This window comes from Cydia fagiglandana, chromosome 5, assembly GCF_963556715.1.
Source record: "Cydia fagiglandana chromosome 5, ilCydFagi1.1, whole genome shotgun sequence".
NCBI classification, from domain to species: Eukaryota; Metazoa; Arthropoda; class Insecta; order Lepidoptera; family Tortricidae; genus Cydia; species Cydia fagiglandana.
The window spans coordinates 1508579-1527931 of record NC_085936.1 but is presented as its reverse complement, the minus strand read 5'-3'; the positions used below and the strand labels follow the sequence as shown (position 1 = coordinate 1527931).

Here is a 19353-nt window from a genome sequence, read left to right as displayed (position 1 = left end):
AGGAGGAGGTTCTGTATTCGGTTGTGGCTATTTTTTTTTTTTTTTCCTATGTACGTTCACCGATTACTCCGACATCCGTAGTCCGATTTGAGTAATTCTTTTTTTGTGTGTTCAGCGATTACTCCGGCACCTGTGATCCGATTTGAGTAATTCTTTTTTTGTTTGGAAGGAGTTACCTCCAAGGTGTTTCCGTATTATTTTTGGTTCTGGTCTGATGATGGAATCCATGAGGAATTGAGAGAACTCCTCAGTTTTTAAAGGCACGTGTAAAGTGATTTCGGTGTTTTCTAAAGTAACTCGAGCATTTGCTTCCGAAAACCGCCAATTTGATGTAGTGCAAGTGTAGCCTTACCACGAGTTTGACATTGACATATTCGCTAAGTTAGCGACGCTAACGTCTTCCTAACTTACTTTCTATGCATCTCGCTCGCACTAATATGCCAGTACGAGCGAGATGCAAAGACAGTAAGTTACACACGCTAGCGAATAAATCAATGTCAAACTCTTGGTAAGCTGGTAAGGCTACTGATCGGGGTTTAGGGTTAGGAGTTAAGAGGTCGGGGAATGGCGGTTGAAGGGCTGCTGGTTCGAGGGGTTCATGGATCAGGGGTTGATGCGTTGTGAGGTAGAGTGAGCGGGGGGTTGAGGGATTGGGCCAGTGGTGAGGCGGAGGATGGATTTAGTGTAGTGACAGGAATTATAATTTCCCAAACGGACTCGAGAAAATTCCTTATTACATATTTATTAAAGTAGGTACAGAAATTTAGTGTTAATCATGATGTTGTTTTTCATTCATGCGTCGCGCTCTTAACAATGCGTTAAAACTAAAAATTGAAAAATAAAAACTTTTTGCAAAAAAAAGAAAACCGACTTCAAAAAGGATGAAATAAAATATTATCCTTTTTAAGTCTATGCGTTACCAACTGATATGTTTGAAGTCGGTGCCAAGCCAAGTAGTAACAATACCCGTCAAAAATAATCAGCTTTATGACTATAAATCCCATTAGAACTGTACTAATAACTATTATAAATGTGTAAGTAATTCTTTCTGCCTCTTTGTCGCCTTTTCATGGCTAAACAACTGAACCGTTTTAGGTGAAATTTGGCAAGAACGTAAATTCCTTGAATTGTTTTATATTTTGAAATGTAGTTCTCTGAATAAGGGACGGACGGGAAATAACTCCGTCCCAATCCCACGCTTGCGTGCCGACAAACATGGTACTGTACCAAGAAGGTTTGATCGTGTGTTCTGAGGTGTGTTCTTAGGTACAGTCGACGTCAAATATATGTTTATACTTTTGCACCTTACTCCTTTGTAATAAGACGAAAAGTGTAAAGATATTTTTAACGTCGACTGTATCTACAGAAAGTATGTTCATTGTCGTCGTGTAAGGCAATCCAACGTACATCCTTATCGAATCGCACCAAAATCATGGTATGCTTCAAAAGTTGGCTTGGCACCGACTTCAAACATATCAGTTGGTAACGCATAGACTTAAAAAGGATAATATTTTATTTCATCCTTTTTGAAGTCGGTTTTCTTTTTTTTGCAAAAAGTTTTTTTACACTCGTGTTAATGTTTTAGGTCTTTGATTTTTAAAATAATTGCATTCAAAGCAGATAAATAAATCCGTTCTTTTATAATAAGGCAATCAAAAAAATTGCTCCAGTTTTCAACGTTTTTCATGTTCCTCGTCGCCGTTGTCTTGTATACAAGACAGCTAGGGATGGGAATGTTAACTCGATATGAGAATATTAGAGGTGCAACGGATAGTTGTTTGGCCAGATACCGGATATTCGGCCTGACCATCGGCCGAATATCTGGTATCCGGCCGCCGGATATTCGGCCAGCGGAGCTGCACCTACATTTCGGTTTTTCAGGTGCGCATTCTGCAGTTTTGACCTGTTTCTAAGTGAACGATCACGAGGACACATTTCTAGGTTCGAAATGAGTTCGAAGTCAGTGGAATCTCTAAATTGTTTTAAAATAATAAACAAGTACGATTATGACCGTGACTGTTTCTTAAATCCAATTTGTTTACTCCGAAATCAAGCAATGGTACTATCCGGTATCCGGCCGGATAATAGGGCACTATCCGGTATCCGGCCGGATAATAGGGCACTATCCGGTATCCGGCCGGATATTAAAATACTGGCCGGATACCGGATAGTAACCGAATATCCGGTGCATCTGTAGAGAATATTCAAATTAAATATCAAGTGGCCAATCTGGTTTTATTTAAGCATTTGAACACCTGATGTTAAATGCCAATTGGTGATAACTAGTAACTAGAATACGTTAAACGAGAGAGAGACAGGCATAACTATAGCTGGAGTTCAGGGAACTTGTTCAGCTGTCCATAGTAGAGTCAGACAAGTAAATCTGTCCTTGTGGTCTATTTGCAGAACAAATGATTCATTTTGAGATGATAGTGTATACTGCAAAACGTAATTCAAGACCAAAAAAGTAAGAAATGTTGCCACTTTTTACTAGCGCGTCTTGTATTTATGTACAAATAAATAAATAAAAGTACTTTATTAAATAGTAGGAGTAAAATTACTAAGGAATAAATAATCTGAGCGTGATTATTTATCAAAAGGAATTTACTATTTTACAAACAAATTATTGCAATGGCAACATTGTCGTACTTTTTTTGGTCTTGAATTACGTTTTGCAGTATAGTGGGGAGTGATACCCTGCAGTGACCGCTTCGCACAAGAATGGTACCTACAGGCGGACGCTCGGACTTGTCAGTGTCGCCTAACTATGAGAATGTTACCTATGTATTTGAAATTGACGAAAAATTATTATGGTAGGGAGGGTGTAATACGGGAACTGACAAGCTCTTCTAAGGAACATGTCGAATGTGAAACATGCATTCCCGAACATTTCTGATCCCCACCCTTTTCCAATATTATTGTTCTTCACTCATTGACAATTCAACCCACGTGTCATTTTCCCCAATGCAGTTCCGGTACATTCATATCATCGACACACGATGCGCGGCTCTAACCTAACGCTTATAAAGTTTACGTACCGACAAGCGCTTACGCCGTTGACCTAGAGACTATTATTACTTAATCCGCGCGGAAACGGTCCTTGTCGGTCTGCACTGCGGGCAGTCCATGCGCGCCGTTGTCATGTATACAAGACTTCTCGTAGAGCCTAGTGCGGTGATATTACGTCATGAATCGATATTGTTTAGTGGTTGTTTTTAATGATAAAGACCTTTATTTTTAACATTGTCGTGTGTAAAAAATATGTTAATTTTTGGCATTCTAGAAATAAATTAAAGTTGGTTAAGAACAAAGCCAAATTGAGAAGATTTTTACCATAAATTGTAAATATCGATATCACAATTTGCAATCCCTAAACTTTTTATTAGTTGTTTACTTAAAATTTACTCTGGCGTGTGAGTGAGCGTCTTTGCGGACTAGGTCCGGCGGCCAAAAGGTTAAAGAGTTATTCTCTTGTCGGTGGAATATCTTCCAGCTTTCCCTATCTTGCGCCACCTGACTTTTTGATACGACTCGACCCCTACTTTTTCTTTCACTTGCTCCAAGCTGCGTCTGTCTTTTCCTCTTTCCCGCTTGCGTCCTATCCGTATCCGCCCCTCCAGAGCGGCTACCGCGAAAATCGAAATTCGCAAATTGCGGGGATCTTTCTCTTTTACTCCAACGAAGGCTTAATTAGAGTGACAGAGAAAAATCCCCGCAATTTGCGAACTTCGATTTTCGCGGTTATAGCTCAGGATAGTTAGTTACGGGTAGCGTAGGGAATCATATGTGACGTTCCACGAGTAAAGGTACCTTATCGTCGGCACTTTCGTCGCGTAGCGCCGCATTAGTATTGGAACGTCTTTAGTAATAGCCTAAGCGCCAACCGCCATAAGGTACCTTTACCAGTGGAACGTCACATATTACGCTGATGTCGCAATAGCTTTATCGTTATACATAAACCAACATTGTGATCGACGACGTTAAAAAATAGCACGTGCGTGGTTTTGGTAAAACCTTGAGAGAGATATTCGTGACTTCGTGCATTAGCGTCAAACGCCTGCATTAAATTTCGTCAGTCGCCTCTTTTGCGAGATACTGTTACTTTTTAGGGGGAGATCCATGAGAGATCCGTTTACATATGAGTTCTACAGTTCTATTCTCACCCGCTAGACCAGGTTTCAAAGACCGAAACAACTTTAGCATAAAATTAAGTAGGTACATTTACGTTTTTGAAGTATCAAGAGAAGTGTGGTGAAAAGATTTTTTTTCTTTCCTTGTAGATCCTCAGGCTGTACAAGATAATATTGCAACTACAATACAATACATTACAGAAGGTTTACCGCGAAACATCGATTTTAGCGGTAGGCCCTTTCAGTACTACTAGCAGGCGTGGCTCACTCCGCGATTTCGTCGTTTTGCTACAATTAGCTAAAAGTACATCCTTTCGACCCCAATTTCGGGGTTTGCCATAAGCCGCGCGTGGCGCTGTCGCCACCTAGCGGCCATATCTGTGCTGATCGTGACAGACGCGTTTTGTTAGAGAGTGAGTCTTCTGTACCTACCTAGTACTATTATTTATTCTGTGGTACTAGTAGCAGCATTCCAGAGCCTAAATTAGTCTAAAACCTATCAACATTGTGCAGTAATTAATACGGTGATATAATGGTTGTGCAACACATTACCGCACTAGAAAGCCCTACCTTAACGCAGTCAAATCGGCGCGTGCGCCGGTCGGGCGAATTAGGAGGGAACTGGGTACTAATGGGGGTTCGGGACGGGTGTTGCATTATAATCTGCTGTTCCGGATATAGGAGTATCATAGCATAGGTATGTATGTATGAACTACGTACGTCGTCCGTAACTACGAGGACCACATAACGAACAACGAGAACTAAGGGCCTACCGCAAAAAAAAATATAAATGTCTTTATCTGCCTTTCTATGAGAAAGGGATAATGGTCGATTTTTCGATGCTGATGGTAGGCTTAAGGCCCCTAAGGGCCTTGAGCTGGTCATCTTTCATTCGTTTTTAAGAGTGTAAATTCCATAGTAAAACTTGTTGAGTAAATAGGTACTTAAGCCCCCTCCTCACTCAGTCCACCAGTGTGGAGGGGGCTTTATGACATGACGAGTAGGTATGACCTAGGTAGCTATTCACCTCTCAGTATATAGTCAAAATGAAACATAACAAAATGACTGTATTTACATAGAGCACTAATCGTAACCACAATTTTAGCATAATATATTAGTGTGTGTGCCTTCAATCATGTTGCACCGGCGAAATTAGGCGTCGACACAATACTAATAGGGCTTTCTAAATGCTTGTTGCGTACGAATGAGTTTGAACAATGGGTTGAACCGCAGGATCTAATGAGGCCTTTATATTGTTATGCACGACGACCGTTACGTATTGTTGATAATACTAAATGAAAGGATTATTTTCGTACACTTAATTGAAACGCATTACACTCACTCCATTTCAATTAAATTGCCAAACACGTCGTTTTAACCTATATAGTATGGTTTGTATCTCTTAATAAATCACATTTGATACATATAGCCGGTTAAGCAAGTCTGTCAGAAGAAAAAGGCGCGAAATTTAAATTTTCTATGGGACGATAACCCCTCGCACCTATATTTTTAAATTTTGGGGGTTTTTCTACTGACGGAAATTGCTTTACAGGGCTTTGGCTTTATAGGTAGCATATTATTCTTACGGAAAGTTTTTCTTAAGAAATGTATCACATTTGATACATGGTTGGCATATGGGTTGAACTATTAATTTCAGCTCGGGTAACACTAAAGAAACATTTGCCTTTCAACTGTCAAAGTCAAATTGACAATTCACAAACAAAATATTTCATATTTACGATTGCAAAACAAATACGATAGAAAAATTATCAAAGAAATTAGAAACATGGTTACCGTTTGAATGGACTCAAAAGATACGTGCGTTTAGGCTTGTTAATTCGTATAAGAATCTTATAACAAACATGGCGGCAATTCTCGGCGGCGGGCTCGGAGGTCTCTCCACGGGTTATTACCTTCTTAAAAACAATTTACTCACCCCCAATGCTCTGAAGCTGTACCTATTAGAAGCCAGTAATAGCTGCGGCGGCTGGATCAAGTCCATCAAGACAAAAGACTACGTTTTCGAGCAGGGACCGCGGACTATACGCCCGAAAGGCACCACCGGCTTAAACACTTTAAACATGATGCAAGACCTAGGTCTCAGCGAGCACATCTCTCCCATCACCCCCGAACACCCCGCTGCTAAGAACAGACTGATCTATGTGAACCACAGCCTGCATTTGCTGCCTTCGAGTCTTATAAGTGTTTTCCAAACTAAGCAACCATTCTCGAAACCTTTAATCTACGCTGCATTTACCGATTTAAAACAAAAGCCTAAGAAAGAAATGAAAGACGATTCTATTTACAACTTTGTTGAAAGAAGATTTGGTAAAGAGATAGCAGACTATGCTATTTCTCCAATGATTTGTGGCATATGTGCTGGGGATGCCAAAGAGATATCTGTAAAGTTCTTAATGAAAACCCTTTTTGAATGGGAACAGAGTTACGGCGGTGTTTTAAAGGGGTTCATGAAGACTATGTTCAAACCTAGCGGTGAGGATATTTTAGAACTGAGTGACCTAGCAAAGAGAGCTCAGGAAGAGAAATGGAATGTTTACACAATAAAGGGAGGCCTGGCAACTTTCCCATCAGCTCTTTACGAGCATCTCAAGACAAATAATGTGGCAATCCAAATGAATAGTAAAATAGAGGAACTAGAGTTCATTGATTCCAGTACTGTGGTGGTTAAGAATGCTTCCGGTGAACAGCTAAAAGTGAATCATGTTTATTCCTCAATTCCTTCACATTCTTTAGCCCAGTTAGTTGGAAAACAACACCCACCGCTAGCTGAGTGTCTAAATGAGATACCATTCGTCACTGTTGGTATAGTCAACTTGTTTTTCGCAACTCGGCAACCAATAACACCGGCATTTGGATTCCTCGTGCCTCCTATCGAAAACTCCCCGATATTAGGAGTTGTTTTTGATTCATGTTGCATGCCAGACCAAAATGGTACAGTCCTTACCGTGATGCTGGGTGGCAGATGGTTTAAGGAGAAATTTGGAGACAATGTGTCAGAGCAAGAACTTCTAAGCATAGCCATGAAGGAAATTCAAAGCATTCTTAATATAAAGGAACAGCCAACCGATTCACATGTAAATATTCTAGAGAAATGCATTCCGCAGTATGTAATAGGGCACTATGAGAGGGTGGATTTTATGCGGAAGTACATAAGAAACCATAACCTCCCTATTTCTATTGTCGGGAGCAGTTATGATGGAGTTGGCATTAATGATGTAATCTTTTCAGCCAAAAAGCAGGTGGAGGAATGTGCTTGAAAATATAAATAATTTTATTATATTGGGAGAGTGGGTACAAATTAATGTGTAGGTAAATGGTGAACTTGTCTTCCAAAATGAACTACACAAATTATTCAATTTAATATGTTGTTTTTTTTTACTGCACAAAGTTAAATGATGATGAATGAATGAATGTGAATACTCTTGTTGAAATAAAGACAGTTTTATATAATACAAGATGTGTTATTTTTCTGTACAAACATAAAATAAATATTATCTTAAAATTATAAATTGTTTTTGATATAAAAGCATTACAACATTGTTTTATTTTATTAAGGGTACCTTTGTTTTATCTTAAATGCATAATATTATAAATAATAAATTTCTTAAAGCATTTATAGTGTGTCAATATCATAGTTTTGTCAATGATTTAATGACGTTTTCCATATATTCTTGTACAAATAATTTGGGAAAGAAAATACATAGATTCAGATGCAAAACATTTTATTTGGTTACAGTTAACTGGTACATTGTTATCTGTATTTAGTGGTGCATATAAAAGTTTTTAAAGCTATACATATATTGATTACAATACTCTGCTGTGTAATAAAAATAAATTGCATATTGCACTTATGTACTTGCTACTACTAGCATTTTAAAAACAATACGAGAACTGCTCCTTAAGCTAATCCATCTGGAATTATATAAATGTGTTATCACGAACTTTTCAAGTTTTCATATAATATAGTTAGTTATCTATTATCTGCCAGCTATTTTTCGTAATAAAAGAATTGTAAAATTCTTTACATAGTATGATCTTTCATTTATTATGGTGTCCAAATTAAAAACTTTTTTAATTCCTTCCAAGTTTTTGAAGTTCCAATATCTCTCCTGACCTTTGTACAAACTTTTTGCAACTTTCACACCGAAAGTTATGATAAAACACCTTACGAAACTTAAAAAATATACTACCAAAGTTATGAAACTTAAAAATACATTTTATAAACCTATAAAAATAAATAATATACGAACTAAATTCTCTCGTACACTGAGCTTTTGACGTAAGAATGGAATTTCGTGAGTAATTTCATTAAGTTAACAAGCATATACATTTTTAGGCACACGATTTGTTTAAATAGCTTTGACTACAAAATTTGTAGTACAAACTATCCTAGTAGGATATTTTACGATAAACATATTAAGTTTAACGACTATTCTAAAATTATTTTCATACAACTCCAATAAGTATTGATAGAGTTAAATTTATCCTTGCATATTTTCAAGCCCAGATCAAAGAACTAAGTTTCCAATAATGATTTAAACTAACGCGGTTTTCGCTCATAATTTCAAGTGAATAATCAAGATCAAGTGCGGGTAGTTCGCCATACTCGCGTAGCAAGATAATGTTGATACAATTCCTCGCCATTCTGCCCGTGACCACGAACGTAGTCACGTTCGAAACGTCAGGCCACGCGATTAATTCTCATTTCAGTTATAAAATTATGAACTAAATTGTCGCTCGATGTATATCAAAGAATAAAACTACGGCTGCAAAAATATGCAGATTGTAAACGTACGAGTAATATGCGAGATTTAGCTTTACTGACATGTTAGAGTTAGACCAAGAAAAGTTTGCAACAATTTTGCAAACTCAGTGACGGTGTTATTTTAAACGTCAAACTTCTATGAAATGATTACTTATAAATAACACTTGCACTGCGTGTGCTATCAAAATAGTTGCAGACTCATCTTGGTCTACCTCTAACCCGACTAGGAGTAAACCAACCTTATTACAATGAGATAAGGTCAGTTATGTCGCTTTTAGGATCATAGTCAACACTGCACTGAGATTTCATGAACCTTATAGCAAATATCCATCAATGAGCATCAGTTAAGAGTGCCGTGAATACCTTACATGGCGACCTCAACAATGACTAGCTATTAATTAAACTTCATTAAAAGCGCATAGCTAAACATAATCATACAGCTTTATATGTTATTATTATCAGATTATCAGCTCAAAAAAGATATTTTTTTACTACTACCGCCAAGTTTAGCTAGCCAGATCTTAGAGGATATAACGAACGGAGACGCCACGTCTATAATTTTCGGTACAAAATAGTCTGCCATTTTTTGCGGGAGAGGGGCACATTAAATGTATACGTAACGTAAATATGATCATGTCAGATAAACGTCAGTCCATACATGTGGTTGACCATTGGCCGCCTATTTTCGACAGAGGGGCCTGTTAATGACCACTCCGTTAGGTTATATTCTCTAAGAGCCATATTAAATGCTTCTCAAACTAAACGACAGATGGAGCTGTTATTTGAGGTTATAATCTCACAATTTAAAGGCCAGCCGATCCCACAGTCCCCAAGTCCAGATACAGTACAGTGTATAAGGTGTGGTCCCTGTTCTGCGGCGCGCCGGGCTGCGGCACGGTGTTGCGGTAGGAGTACTCCACGGCGAGCGCGGTCTGCGCCGGGGAGCCTTCCGCGGCGGCCGCGTCGGTGCTCAGCTCGAGCCGGAGGGCGAGCTTGTTGGACTTGCGCCAGAGGATTATGCTGGAAATTGGTAAATTTTTAACATCACATTTTCGTGGACTTGAATAATGATAATGGGTCGTCGTGGAGCGAAACGAGTCCGGAAATTTCAGAGTTAAAATATATTTTCTCAAAAATGGACGGCAAAGTCGACTTTGCCGTCTAAAAAATAGGTCGCGAAGCGCGTAGTTTATGGTCAGTCAAAAATTAAAAAGTTAAAAACATTGCAGTCTCGATTTTGGGACTGCAATGTTGCATACAAAATCCATTATTTGTCGAGTTCCAAACTTTTTAAGATTTGAAATGGCCATATCAAATGAAGGCACAGGCCCATTAAACAGCCAAACAGATGATTAGTACCGCGACTATTTAGTTGTCTCAAATAGGTTGGCGTATTTTCGGCAGAAAAATACACTTCTATTTTTTTATTAAAAAAATAAAAAGGCGGCAAGGGCTTTTTTCTGTGAAAATATATACGTAAGAACGTTGGTTTTGTAAAATATTTCTATGATATTTATATTTCTTGCACCATTTTTGAGAAAAGCACTATATATGACTCGGCTGGAAGGCTACTTGCTGGCTTCGGATTCAATTAAACGGACTCCCAAGGTCGTCCGTTTAAAACTAATCCTCAGCCTGCAAGTAGCTACTTCCGAGCCTCGACAATAATGTACTATAGTAGTCGTTTTAAGACATATAATTAGATAATTATTATTTTCCTCAAGTCGCTACAGTTTGGACTGGGCCAAACACAGATAAATCGAAATTCATAACCAGAACTTGACTTCACAATCTAGACAAAATGATTGACTATTATTAGCATAAATAAATTCAGATCTATAGCTACTAAAATCTGTCAGATATAACTGACACACATTACTTTATACATATACATAATGTGGTCTTTACATATTTTGCAAGCACTATACATAATATTTTATACCGAATATTTGCTGATATGTATGCCCATTAGTCCCATAATAATCGATGGTCAAATTAAATTTATCTGAATTTAAAATTTATCAGAGTCAATTGAAAATTTTACAGTGAAATCCGACATATTTATAATAGCCCTACATATACAGTGCGCAGGAATAAGTAGGTGGGCAGATTTTCTCTAAACTGTTTTTTGAGAAAATCTGCTTATTTATTTATTTATTAGAAATAAATGATATTGTAGTAGTTAATTAGCTAGTAAGTAAATAATTGTGTATATCGGAGCATTACTTCAGAAGGACGTATTGCAGTGTTACAGTTCATTGTTTTAGACGCCTGTATAAAATCGATTAGCAATGTTGACCTACGTATTATTTGGTTGTAACAAAATAAATAAAGCTATGTAGAGAGTAACGCCGTCTATTGGCGCATTGTTGAAATAAAGTTGCGTAGAGAGTAACGCCATCTATTGGCGTGTTGTTGAACTAAGATGACAGGTAGAAGGCTTTGGAACGTCGAGAGGTTTCTCTCGAGTGAGCGTAAGCACGAGTTGGCATTTTTGTCGGTATGTTGGTAGACTGGTCGAGCAGGTTTGCCAACTTGACTTGAAGCGGGAGCAGGGTGGCTCCGCCGCTGGTACTTCTTCTTGATCGGACCGCGCTAGAGATCGGACGTACTCGTTAGCCAACCTCGTGCCTAACTCGCTACGTTCCTGAAGGCTTATACCTGAAGGATTATTCTGAAAGCTTATAGAATCTAGCGTTGTTTAACCATTTAGCTAAGTGTTTTATTTCAAGTGTTATTTTGGTTTCTTATGTTTCATTAGTAGCTTACTTTTGTGAAATAAAGAAAGGATGTGTTATGTGTTGTTTTAACTTGTTTTGAAAAGATTTGTCCCTCTGAGTTTGTTGCCGGTCCCATATCTAAATCTTCTTAGGTCAGATGTCTAGGGTTGTAGCCGGCCTAGTTTGACTTGAATAAAGATTTTAACGGTTTCATGTGATCTTTTTATTTTGAAAGTAATGCGTTAACATCCTTAAAGAAATTAGTTATTTTTATTATTTAGTACTGAAATATAGTAGGCACTAGTATGGTTAACGAGTCCGAATATTTATTTCATGCACTGGTAGCAATGGTAGCATACTGGTTTAGCTGTGAAGCAATACATCGAGATGCTACCCCACGCGCCCACCGCCTTTAAGACCGTCGGTATCCGACATGTATATTATAGACTAACATTAGCCTTAAGATAAAACTGTCACTAACACTATTGATCCAAGTTGGTCGCGAATAAATGAATTTATTATTATTTATTTATTGTATATATTTATAGTACCTGAATTATTCAAGTTTATAATTTTATATTTAAATAACTCACTGGCTGGGTTCATGACGTGCGTCATCGTCATATTCAGCTGCGTCATCTCTGGGTGCGAGAGTGAGCGTCACAGCGGGCGGTGTGATTTGAGTCAGTACTATAGGAGGCTCTCTACGGCTTCCGAGAAAGAAAGAGAGAGAGAGCGATATAAACAGAGTCACTCACTGGCTGGGTTCATGTCGTGCGTCATCGTCATATTCGGCGGCGTCATCTCTGGGCGCGAGAGTGAGCGTCACAGCGGGCGGTGTGATTTGAGTCAGTACTGTGGGAGGCTCTCTGGGGTTCCAGCTTGGTTCTGGCTGTAAAGGAATTAATCATTTTAAGACTAACCAAACACATATACGCCAAAAATCGATACGAATCCTTTTTACGAGCGTTCCTTAATTCGGAATATGTCAAAAACTTGTCACGCCAAACTAGACCATTTCTTCTTCCTCGCGTCATCCCGGTATTCCACCACGGCTCATGGGAGCCCGGGGTCCACTTGACAACTAATCCCATGATTTGACGTAGGCACTAGTTTTTACGAAAGCGACTGCCATCTGACCTTCCAACCCAGAGTGGAAACTAAGCCTTATTGGGATTAGTCCGGTTTCCTCACGATGTTTTCCTTCACCGAAAAGCAACTGGAAAATTTCCGATGATATTTCGTACACAAGTTCCGAAAAACTCATTGATATGAGCCGGGGTTCGAACCCGCGATTTCCGGATTGAAAGTCGCACACTCTTACCGCTAGGCCACCAACGCTTCAAACTACACCATGTGATTTGTGAATAAGTTTCCGAATATTTCGGAAAACCCTTATAGAAATTTCGCATTTATGGAAACTGTCCAATGGAACATCGGTATCCGGGATAAAGAGATAATTTCACATCGTCATTTTCCTACCTTCTCAATCTTCAGACTCTTATCCAGACTCTTCTCGAGACTGGCGTCCTTATCCACCTTCTCTTTCTCCTCGTCAGCAGGGACGTCGGCAGGCTGCAGGAGCCTCAAGGTCATCTCGTGGGGGGTCGGGTTGGCCAGCTTCAGGAGTAAGGTGGACTTGCCGCCCGGCCGGACGATCTCGCACGAGATTATCTTCACCTCGGGCACGTGGTAGCTTAAAGGGAAAATAATCAGTTTTTTTGTGTTGGATATTTAGTGCTTAGAGCATTTAATAACTGGAGTCGCCTTTAAGAGCTTACCCCTCTGCCGGAAAACTTGCACAATTGTGCAAACATATGTACGGACTGACATGGCTATTTGTACATTTGACGTCCCCTCTCCCGCAAAAATCGGCAGACTGTTTGCATGACGTCTCCAGTTACTATAGTTCGTTTTTTTAGCATTAGAAAGAACTTGAAAGAAGGTAAGCGATCTTGGCATGTCTTTTAATTGAAAAACGCTTTTTAAGAATCAATAACTATTATTTATGAAAGCAGAAGAATATAAATGATAGTACATATTAGATTCATAATTGTTACATATTTGCCGTAACTTATTTTTAAAATGTGTTTTTCAATTAAAAGACACATCAAGATTGTTTACCTAATTTCTAATGCTAAAAAAAACGAAGTATAAAATGCTCTAACGTCTTGTCATATGACCTCAAGCACAGAATAAATAATAGTACTAAGTACAGAAGACTCACTCTCTAACAAAGTTATGATCAGCACAGATATGGTCGCTAAGTGGCGACAGCGCCACGCGCGGCTTATGGCAAACCCCAAAATTGGGGCCGAACGGATGTACTTTTAGCTACCTGTAGCAAAGCGATGAAATCGCGGAGTGAGACACGCCTGCCTTAAGTTACGTATAGTTCGTTTTTTTTAGCATCAGAAACAACTTGCAAGAAGGTAAGTGATCTTGACATGTCTCTTAATTGAAAAACGCTTTTTAAAATCAAAAACTATTACTTATGATAGCAGAAGATTATAATTTATAAATGATCATATTAGATTCATAATTGTTACATATCTGCCGTAACTTATTTTTAAAATGTGTTTTTCAATTAAAAAACACATCAAGATTGTTTACCTTATTTCTAATGCTAAAAAAAACGAACTGTAGTGTTACTACATATATGAGCCACATACTCTGCCTCATAGGTAGTAGAGAAAGCAACTAAAAACTATACCAGTACTCACTATGCCAGCAGTTCAATCTTGAACTTGATGGATCCAGGGTTGTACTCGGGCTTGGTGAGATTGTGGTCGCACGCTCGGCACCGCTGGGACCGCTTCACGCTGAGCAGTTTGGCGATGGGATGTAAGCGGGAGACCTGAGTCGGCTGCCATTCGGGCGCGGCCAGGCGTTGCGGCATACTCGTAACTGAGAAAAAACCGGGCAAGTGCGAGTCGGACTCGCGCACGAAGGGTTCCGTACCATAATGAAAAAAAAAAACAAAAAAGAAAGCAAAAAGAAAACGGTCACCCATCCAAGTACTGACCACTCCCGACGTTGCTTAACTTTGGTCAAAAATCACGTTTGTTGTATGGGAGCCCCATTTAAATCTTTATTTTATTCTGTTTTTAGTATTTGTTGTTATAGCGGCAACAGAAATACATCATCTGTGAAAATTTCAACTGTCTAGCTATCACGGTTCGTGAGATACAGCCTGGTGACAGACAGACGGACGGACGGACGGACGGACGGACGGACGGACGGACGGACAGCGAAGTCTTAGTAATAGGATCCCGTTTTACCCTTTGGGTACGGAACCCTAAAAAGGTTAATAAATAAGTTTAATACATATTTAGAACTGTCGCGTTTTAAACAAATACTAAAACTTCATTTTTCACGGGTCTATCGGAAGTTTATTTTGTTGATCTTTACTTTCGACGTTTTTACTCAGGTTGAACTGATTTTGGTCAAGAAATCGGCTAACAGATCGAGTTATGGCGGTCGTGATCCCTAAACATATAAAATCGACATAGAAGAAGATACCGCTAGAGGTAGACCGAGATAAGTCTGCATCGATTTTGATAGCACACGCGGGGTAGCTGTCATTTATACGTGATAATTTCATAGAAGTTTAACGTTGAAAATAACACTTGCACGTTGCGTGTGCTATCAAAATCGTTGCAGACTTATCTCTGGTCTAACTTTATCATTCCTTTGTCCCAAATTAGAAACTGAGAAAATAACAACTCACTCTGATTCAAGTTGACATCCTTAGTAAAGGCGTCTTCTGGTAATTCATCGACTTCTTCACTGGCGACAGCGGGGGTGAACCCGGCTAAGGCGTGGCTGGAACCCTCGGCAGGAGGCAGCCCTGCGATGCTGCGAGCCATGGCCCCTGTGAGGCCTGTCTTGTCCTGAAGGTAAACATTATATTGTGATAATAATCTATAGTTTGTTTCCTTAGCATTAGAAATAAGATAAACAATCTTGATGTGTCTTTTAATTGAAAAACACATGTTAAAAATAAGTTACGGCAAATATGTAACAATTATGAATCTAATACGATCATTTATATTCTTCTGCTTTCATAAGTAACAGTTTTTGAATTTTAAAAAGCGTTTTACAATTAAAAGACATGTCAAGATCGCTTACCTTCTTGCAAGTTCTTTCTAATGCTAAAAAAAACGAACTATAGTGAAGATATGTGTGCGTTATAATATGCCTAACGAGGAAAGATTTTCATCTTAATTCTGTCATCTTAAGTCTTATAGATGTTTTCGTTTGCGTCTTTATGAATCTATATAATTTGGTGTTTATCTGAGTATGCCCTAAATTTATCTGGATGTCATCAGCAGTCATAGACTAGGAATCCTCTAGACCGAGTTTAGAGAAATTATTTCATGCAACCGATGATGCCAAAAATGCGGAGGTGCGCGGGACGAGGTGAGCGAAGTCCCGTGCCGTGATTTGCCCGTTCAAAGACGTCACACAAAGACACTTTCGACTCGAACATGGAGTAAAACTACCGTATGCGTGGCAGAGGGGGTAGCGCGACTATGCTCAGTCTGGAGGATGTTTTGTCTGTGTCAGCAGTAGACACATGGTTATGTTCAGGTCAACGTACTGTGAGTGTGATGTATTTCCCTCTCACGGCGAACTTCTTCCTCTCCCTCTCTATCTTCTCCTGCTTCTCTTGCTGCAGTACTGCTTTGTAATAGTCCAACAGCTGGTTCACGCGCGTAGCGTGTGGGCTGGTGCGCTCCGGCCACCCACCCGATGCTAAAATATATGATAATTAGGTACCATTGCGATTAGTTAAGAAAAACATCATACGGAAACATGAGTAATCCTAATAAGGCCAAGTTATATGGTACTCCACACGAACTTCACCTTGGTGATATTTGGTGAGGTTTCTGGCAACCCCTTCCCCACATAACCTCACGTGTATTTTTTTGAAATTTTTCCATCCGACTGGTCAAAGCCACGCGCTCCAAATTTTGTAAAATAGACTCGCTATTTTGAAGTGCAGAGTGAACATTTATGTTTAACCAAACCAAGAAAAAGTATCTACTCATGTGGGAGGTATTTTTTCTTAATTTCGTTCACTGTAGAAAAATACACTCCTTATACCCCCCCTCCCCAACGTGATCTGTCGTGATTTTTTCGTGACACCCCAGACCCCCTATTGAACTTTGCGTTATTTATGCACAAGCCCATATGACAGGTGCTACAGTCAGTGGCTTGCTTGCATGTTTCAATATTTTTGCATAATTATTACAGAAAGGAATTGCAGTCGTCTGACAATTTACTTACCCACAGGTTGATCTGGAATCCCCACATCCCTAGCCGTCCACCTGCAGTTGAAGCACGACAGATAATACACCCTCTTTGCCTGCTTCCCGTCCCCAACCTTCCCATCTCCCCCCGCCCCTGCTGCCGGGTCCTGCCGAGGCTGGGCCAGTGTAGCTCGGGTGGAGAGGGTGTGGAAACAGCTTGGGCAGTCGAAGCAGCTGCTGCAACGGTTTTTCTTCAGACGGGCTTCAGAGGATGGCATGTTTTCGAGGCAGTAGGCACAGTAGTGGGAGTCAACCTATGGTGGGTAAAGAAAGTTGTAAATAAATAGAAATGGAATAAATCTAGTGCACATGATAGGTGGACGCAGTGGCGGATTTGCCCTAAGGCCCAATAGATCCGGGCCTAGAGCGGCAAGACATTAGGGGCGGCAGTCTATAGATGGGTGCTGAAAAAGGGGCGGCTAAAAGATACTACAAGCCCTGGGGCCTAGAGCAGCCAACACTGCCGCCACCGGGTGGACAGAAGAAGATTGCAGTCATTTGAAATGTTTGCTTAGGAAGCTTAATAGAAGATTAATATAAAATTTAGTTTTTTAACAGAAAATTTCCAAATTCCCTAAACAAACGACTTACTGCATAATACAAACATTGACCAATACCATTGCATTTTCAAGACAGGTCTACATTCACATCAAACCAAATTTTTTTTTTTCACTTCATAAGCATCCAATAAAATAATTAGATATTTGCTTAAATAGAAAACTATAAGTTAAAAACATTTTACTGTGAATTTAGTATGATATGCTTGCATGCAAGCTAGGTACATGATGCGTAACACTTTAACATGAATTTTTGTATCAATGCAAATAAATAATTTCTGATAAATCTGATAATTTTACAATAACACAAACAAAACTATTTTTACCTTTTAAAACACTTTCATTAATCTAATAAAAAATGTAAAATATTACTTCATAGCAAAATAAACTAGAGCACTACTATTTATGTACGCAACGGAGTCAGCAGACCATTACCCCATTGTTACCGAATGGGATCACGGCAGATACACCATAAAAGCAAAGGTGTGTCCAAGGCTTGCCAGCAAGTACATGGCGTATAACGTTTGGCGTATACTTTGAAGAACAATTTTAATAGATACGCGCTATATTTAAGGTATATTTAATGAAGTATATGAAGTTGAGGAGTTATTGCTCGTTTTCCAAAAGCTTATTCTTCTTTTAAACAGTCTATTACCTCATGACAAATACAGAATCCGCAGCGTATTTTTAAGCAGTGTCGACAGAAGTAAAGGCTTGTGATAGGCTTCAGTTGACCGCAGGAACACTTGTACTTCACGTAATCGGGCTGCGTCAAGTAAGCCATGGTTTTGGTTGGATTCTATTTACTTTGTGTTACAAATTATTCGTAAACCCACACAAACTAAACTAAAATTAATAAAAACCGTACGCCGTCGTATTCCTATCGAAGTGACACAGCTGTCAAATTGACAGTTACAACTATGACATCATTGAGCCTGTTTGAGACTTTAAAAAGCTTGGCTGTATCGTGAAGTTAAATGTTGTTTATTAATAAAATAAAATAGATGGTTATAAAGAAACTCATAACAATTGGTTTAGTTAAATATGATTAAAATATTTAAATATTAATTAATTTTAGTATGGTGTTACTTACCATGGTTTATAAAATAAGTCAACCGTTTCGCTACGTATGTATCATATGATTCATATGTGATACATGTAGGATGAGAACTTGGTGAGAGAATGGTGCTGGCTAGGATTGCTAGATGATGGAACGATTGAATGAGGGGATTGAAAATAAGAGATTTTTTTTTCTGCCCCCGGGATTAACAGGATAAGTGACATCCTACGGGTAAAGGTATAGCCAATTAATTACCTACTTGTATTAATAACTAAATATTTTAAAGAAACTAAAGAAGAAGTAATTTAACACACAATACCTAATACCTAACCACACGACACATTGATTTTTCTTAGACGCGCATCATTGGGCACCGCGTAACGGGCTCAGCTGCGGTGTCGCGCGCTGATAATGAATTCCAATTTCACACCCAATGCGTCTCTTCACCATTTACTGCGTGGGACGATAGACGATAGGACTCCGTTAGAGTTGGGATACACCAACCCCTAGTGAGGATTATATAATTTTCACCAACCTTTTATTCTTAAAACTTGAATAAGTCTGTTAAGGCTTAAATTAAACCTTTCTAACAAACAAAAATATCAAAATGAAAAATAGGAACAAATGATTCAAATGATTATCAACGTCTTTGACTTTTATGAATAACGCGATAAGAAAATAACCTGGATGCTGAATAGCACGAGCGGATTCTTACCCCTTGTACTAATATTGAGATCTGATCGAACAAGAGAATGATTCCAAGTGGATACTTGAGCGTTGCGACG

At 39.0% G+C, this 19353-nt stretch overlaps 2 protein-coding genes across 2 annotated transcripts; one reads left to right on the top strand and one right to left on the bottom strand.

Annotated features, from left to right (window-relative positions):
- The first annotated feature begins 5828 nt into the window (after positions 1-5828).
- On the top strand, positions 5829-7614 carry LOC134664260 (protoporphyrinogen oxidase). The gene has a single exon (XM_063520807.1). The coding sequence runs from the start codon at positions 5993-5995 to the stop codon at positions 7406-7408; it is 1416 nt and encodes a 471-aa protein (XP_063376877.1). The 5' UTR covers positions 5829-5992; the 3' UTR covers positions 7409-7614.
- Positions 7615-7856: 242 nt separating this feature from the next.
- On the bottom strand, positions 7857-18380 carry LOC134664259 (dynactin subunit 4). The gene is made up of 8 exons (XM_063520806.1): positions 18164-18380; positions 16929-17205; positions 16240-16394; positions 15367-15529; positions 14360-14543; positions 13119-13332; positions 12395-12528; positions 7857-9936 (listed from the first exon to the last, which is right to left on the bottom strand). Exons 1-8 carry the CDS (start codon positions 18290-18292, stop codon positions 9720-9722), a joined length of 1473 nt encoding a protein of 490 aa, XP_063376876.1. The 5' UTR covers positions 18293-18380; the 3' UTR covers positions 7857-9719.
- Positions 18381-19353: the final 973 nt, after the last annotated feature.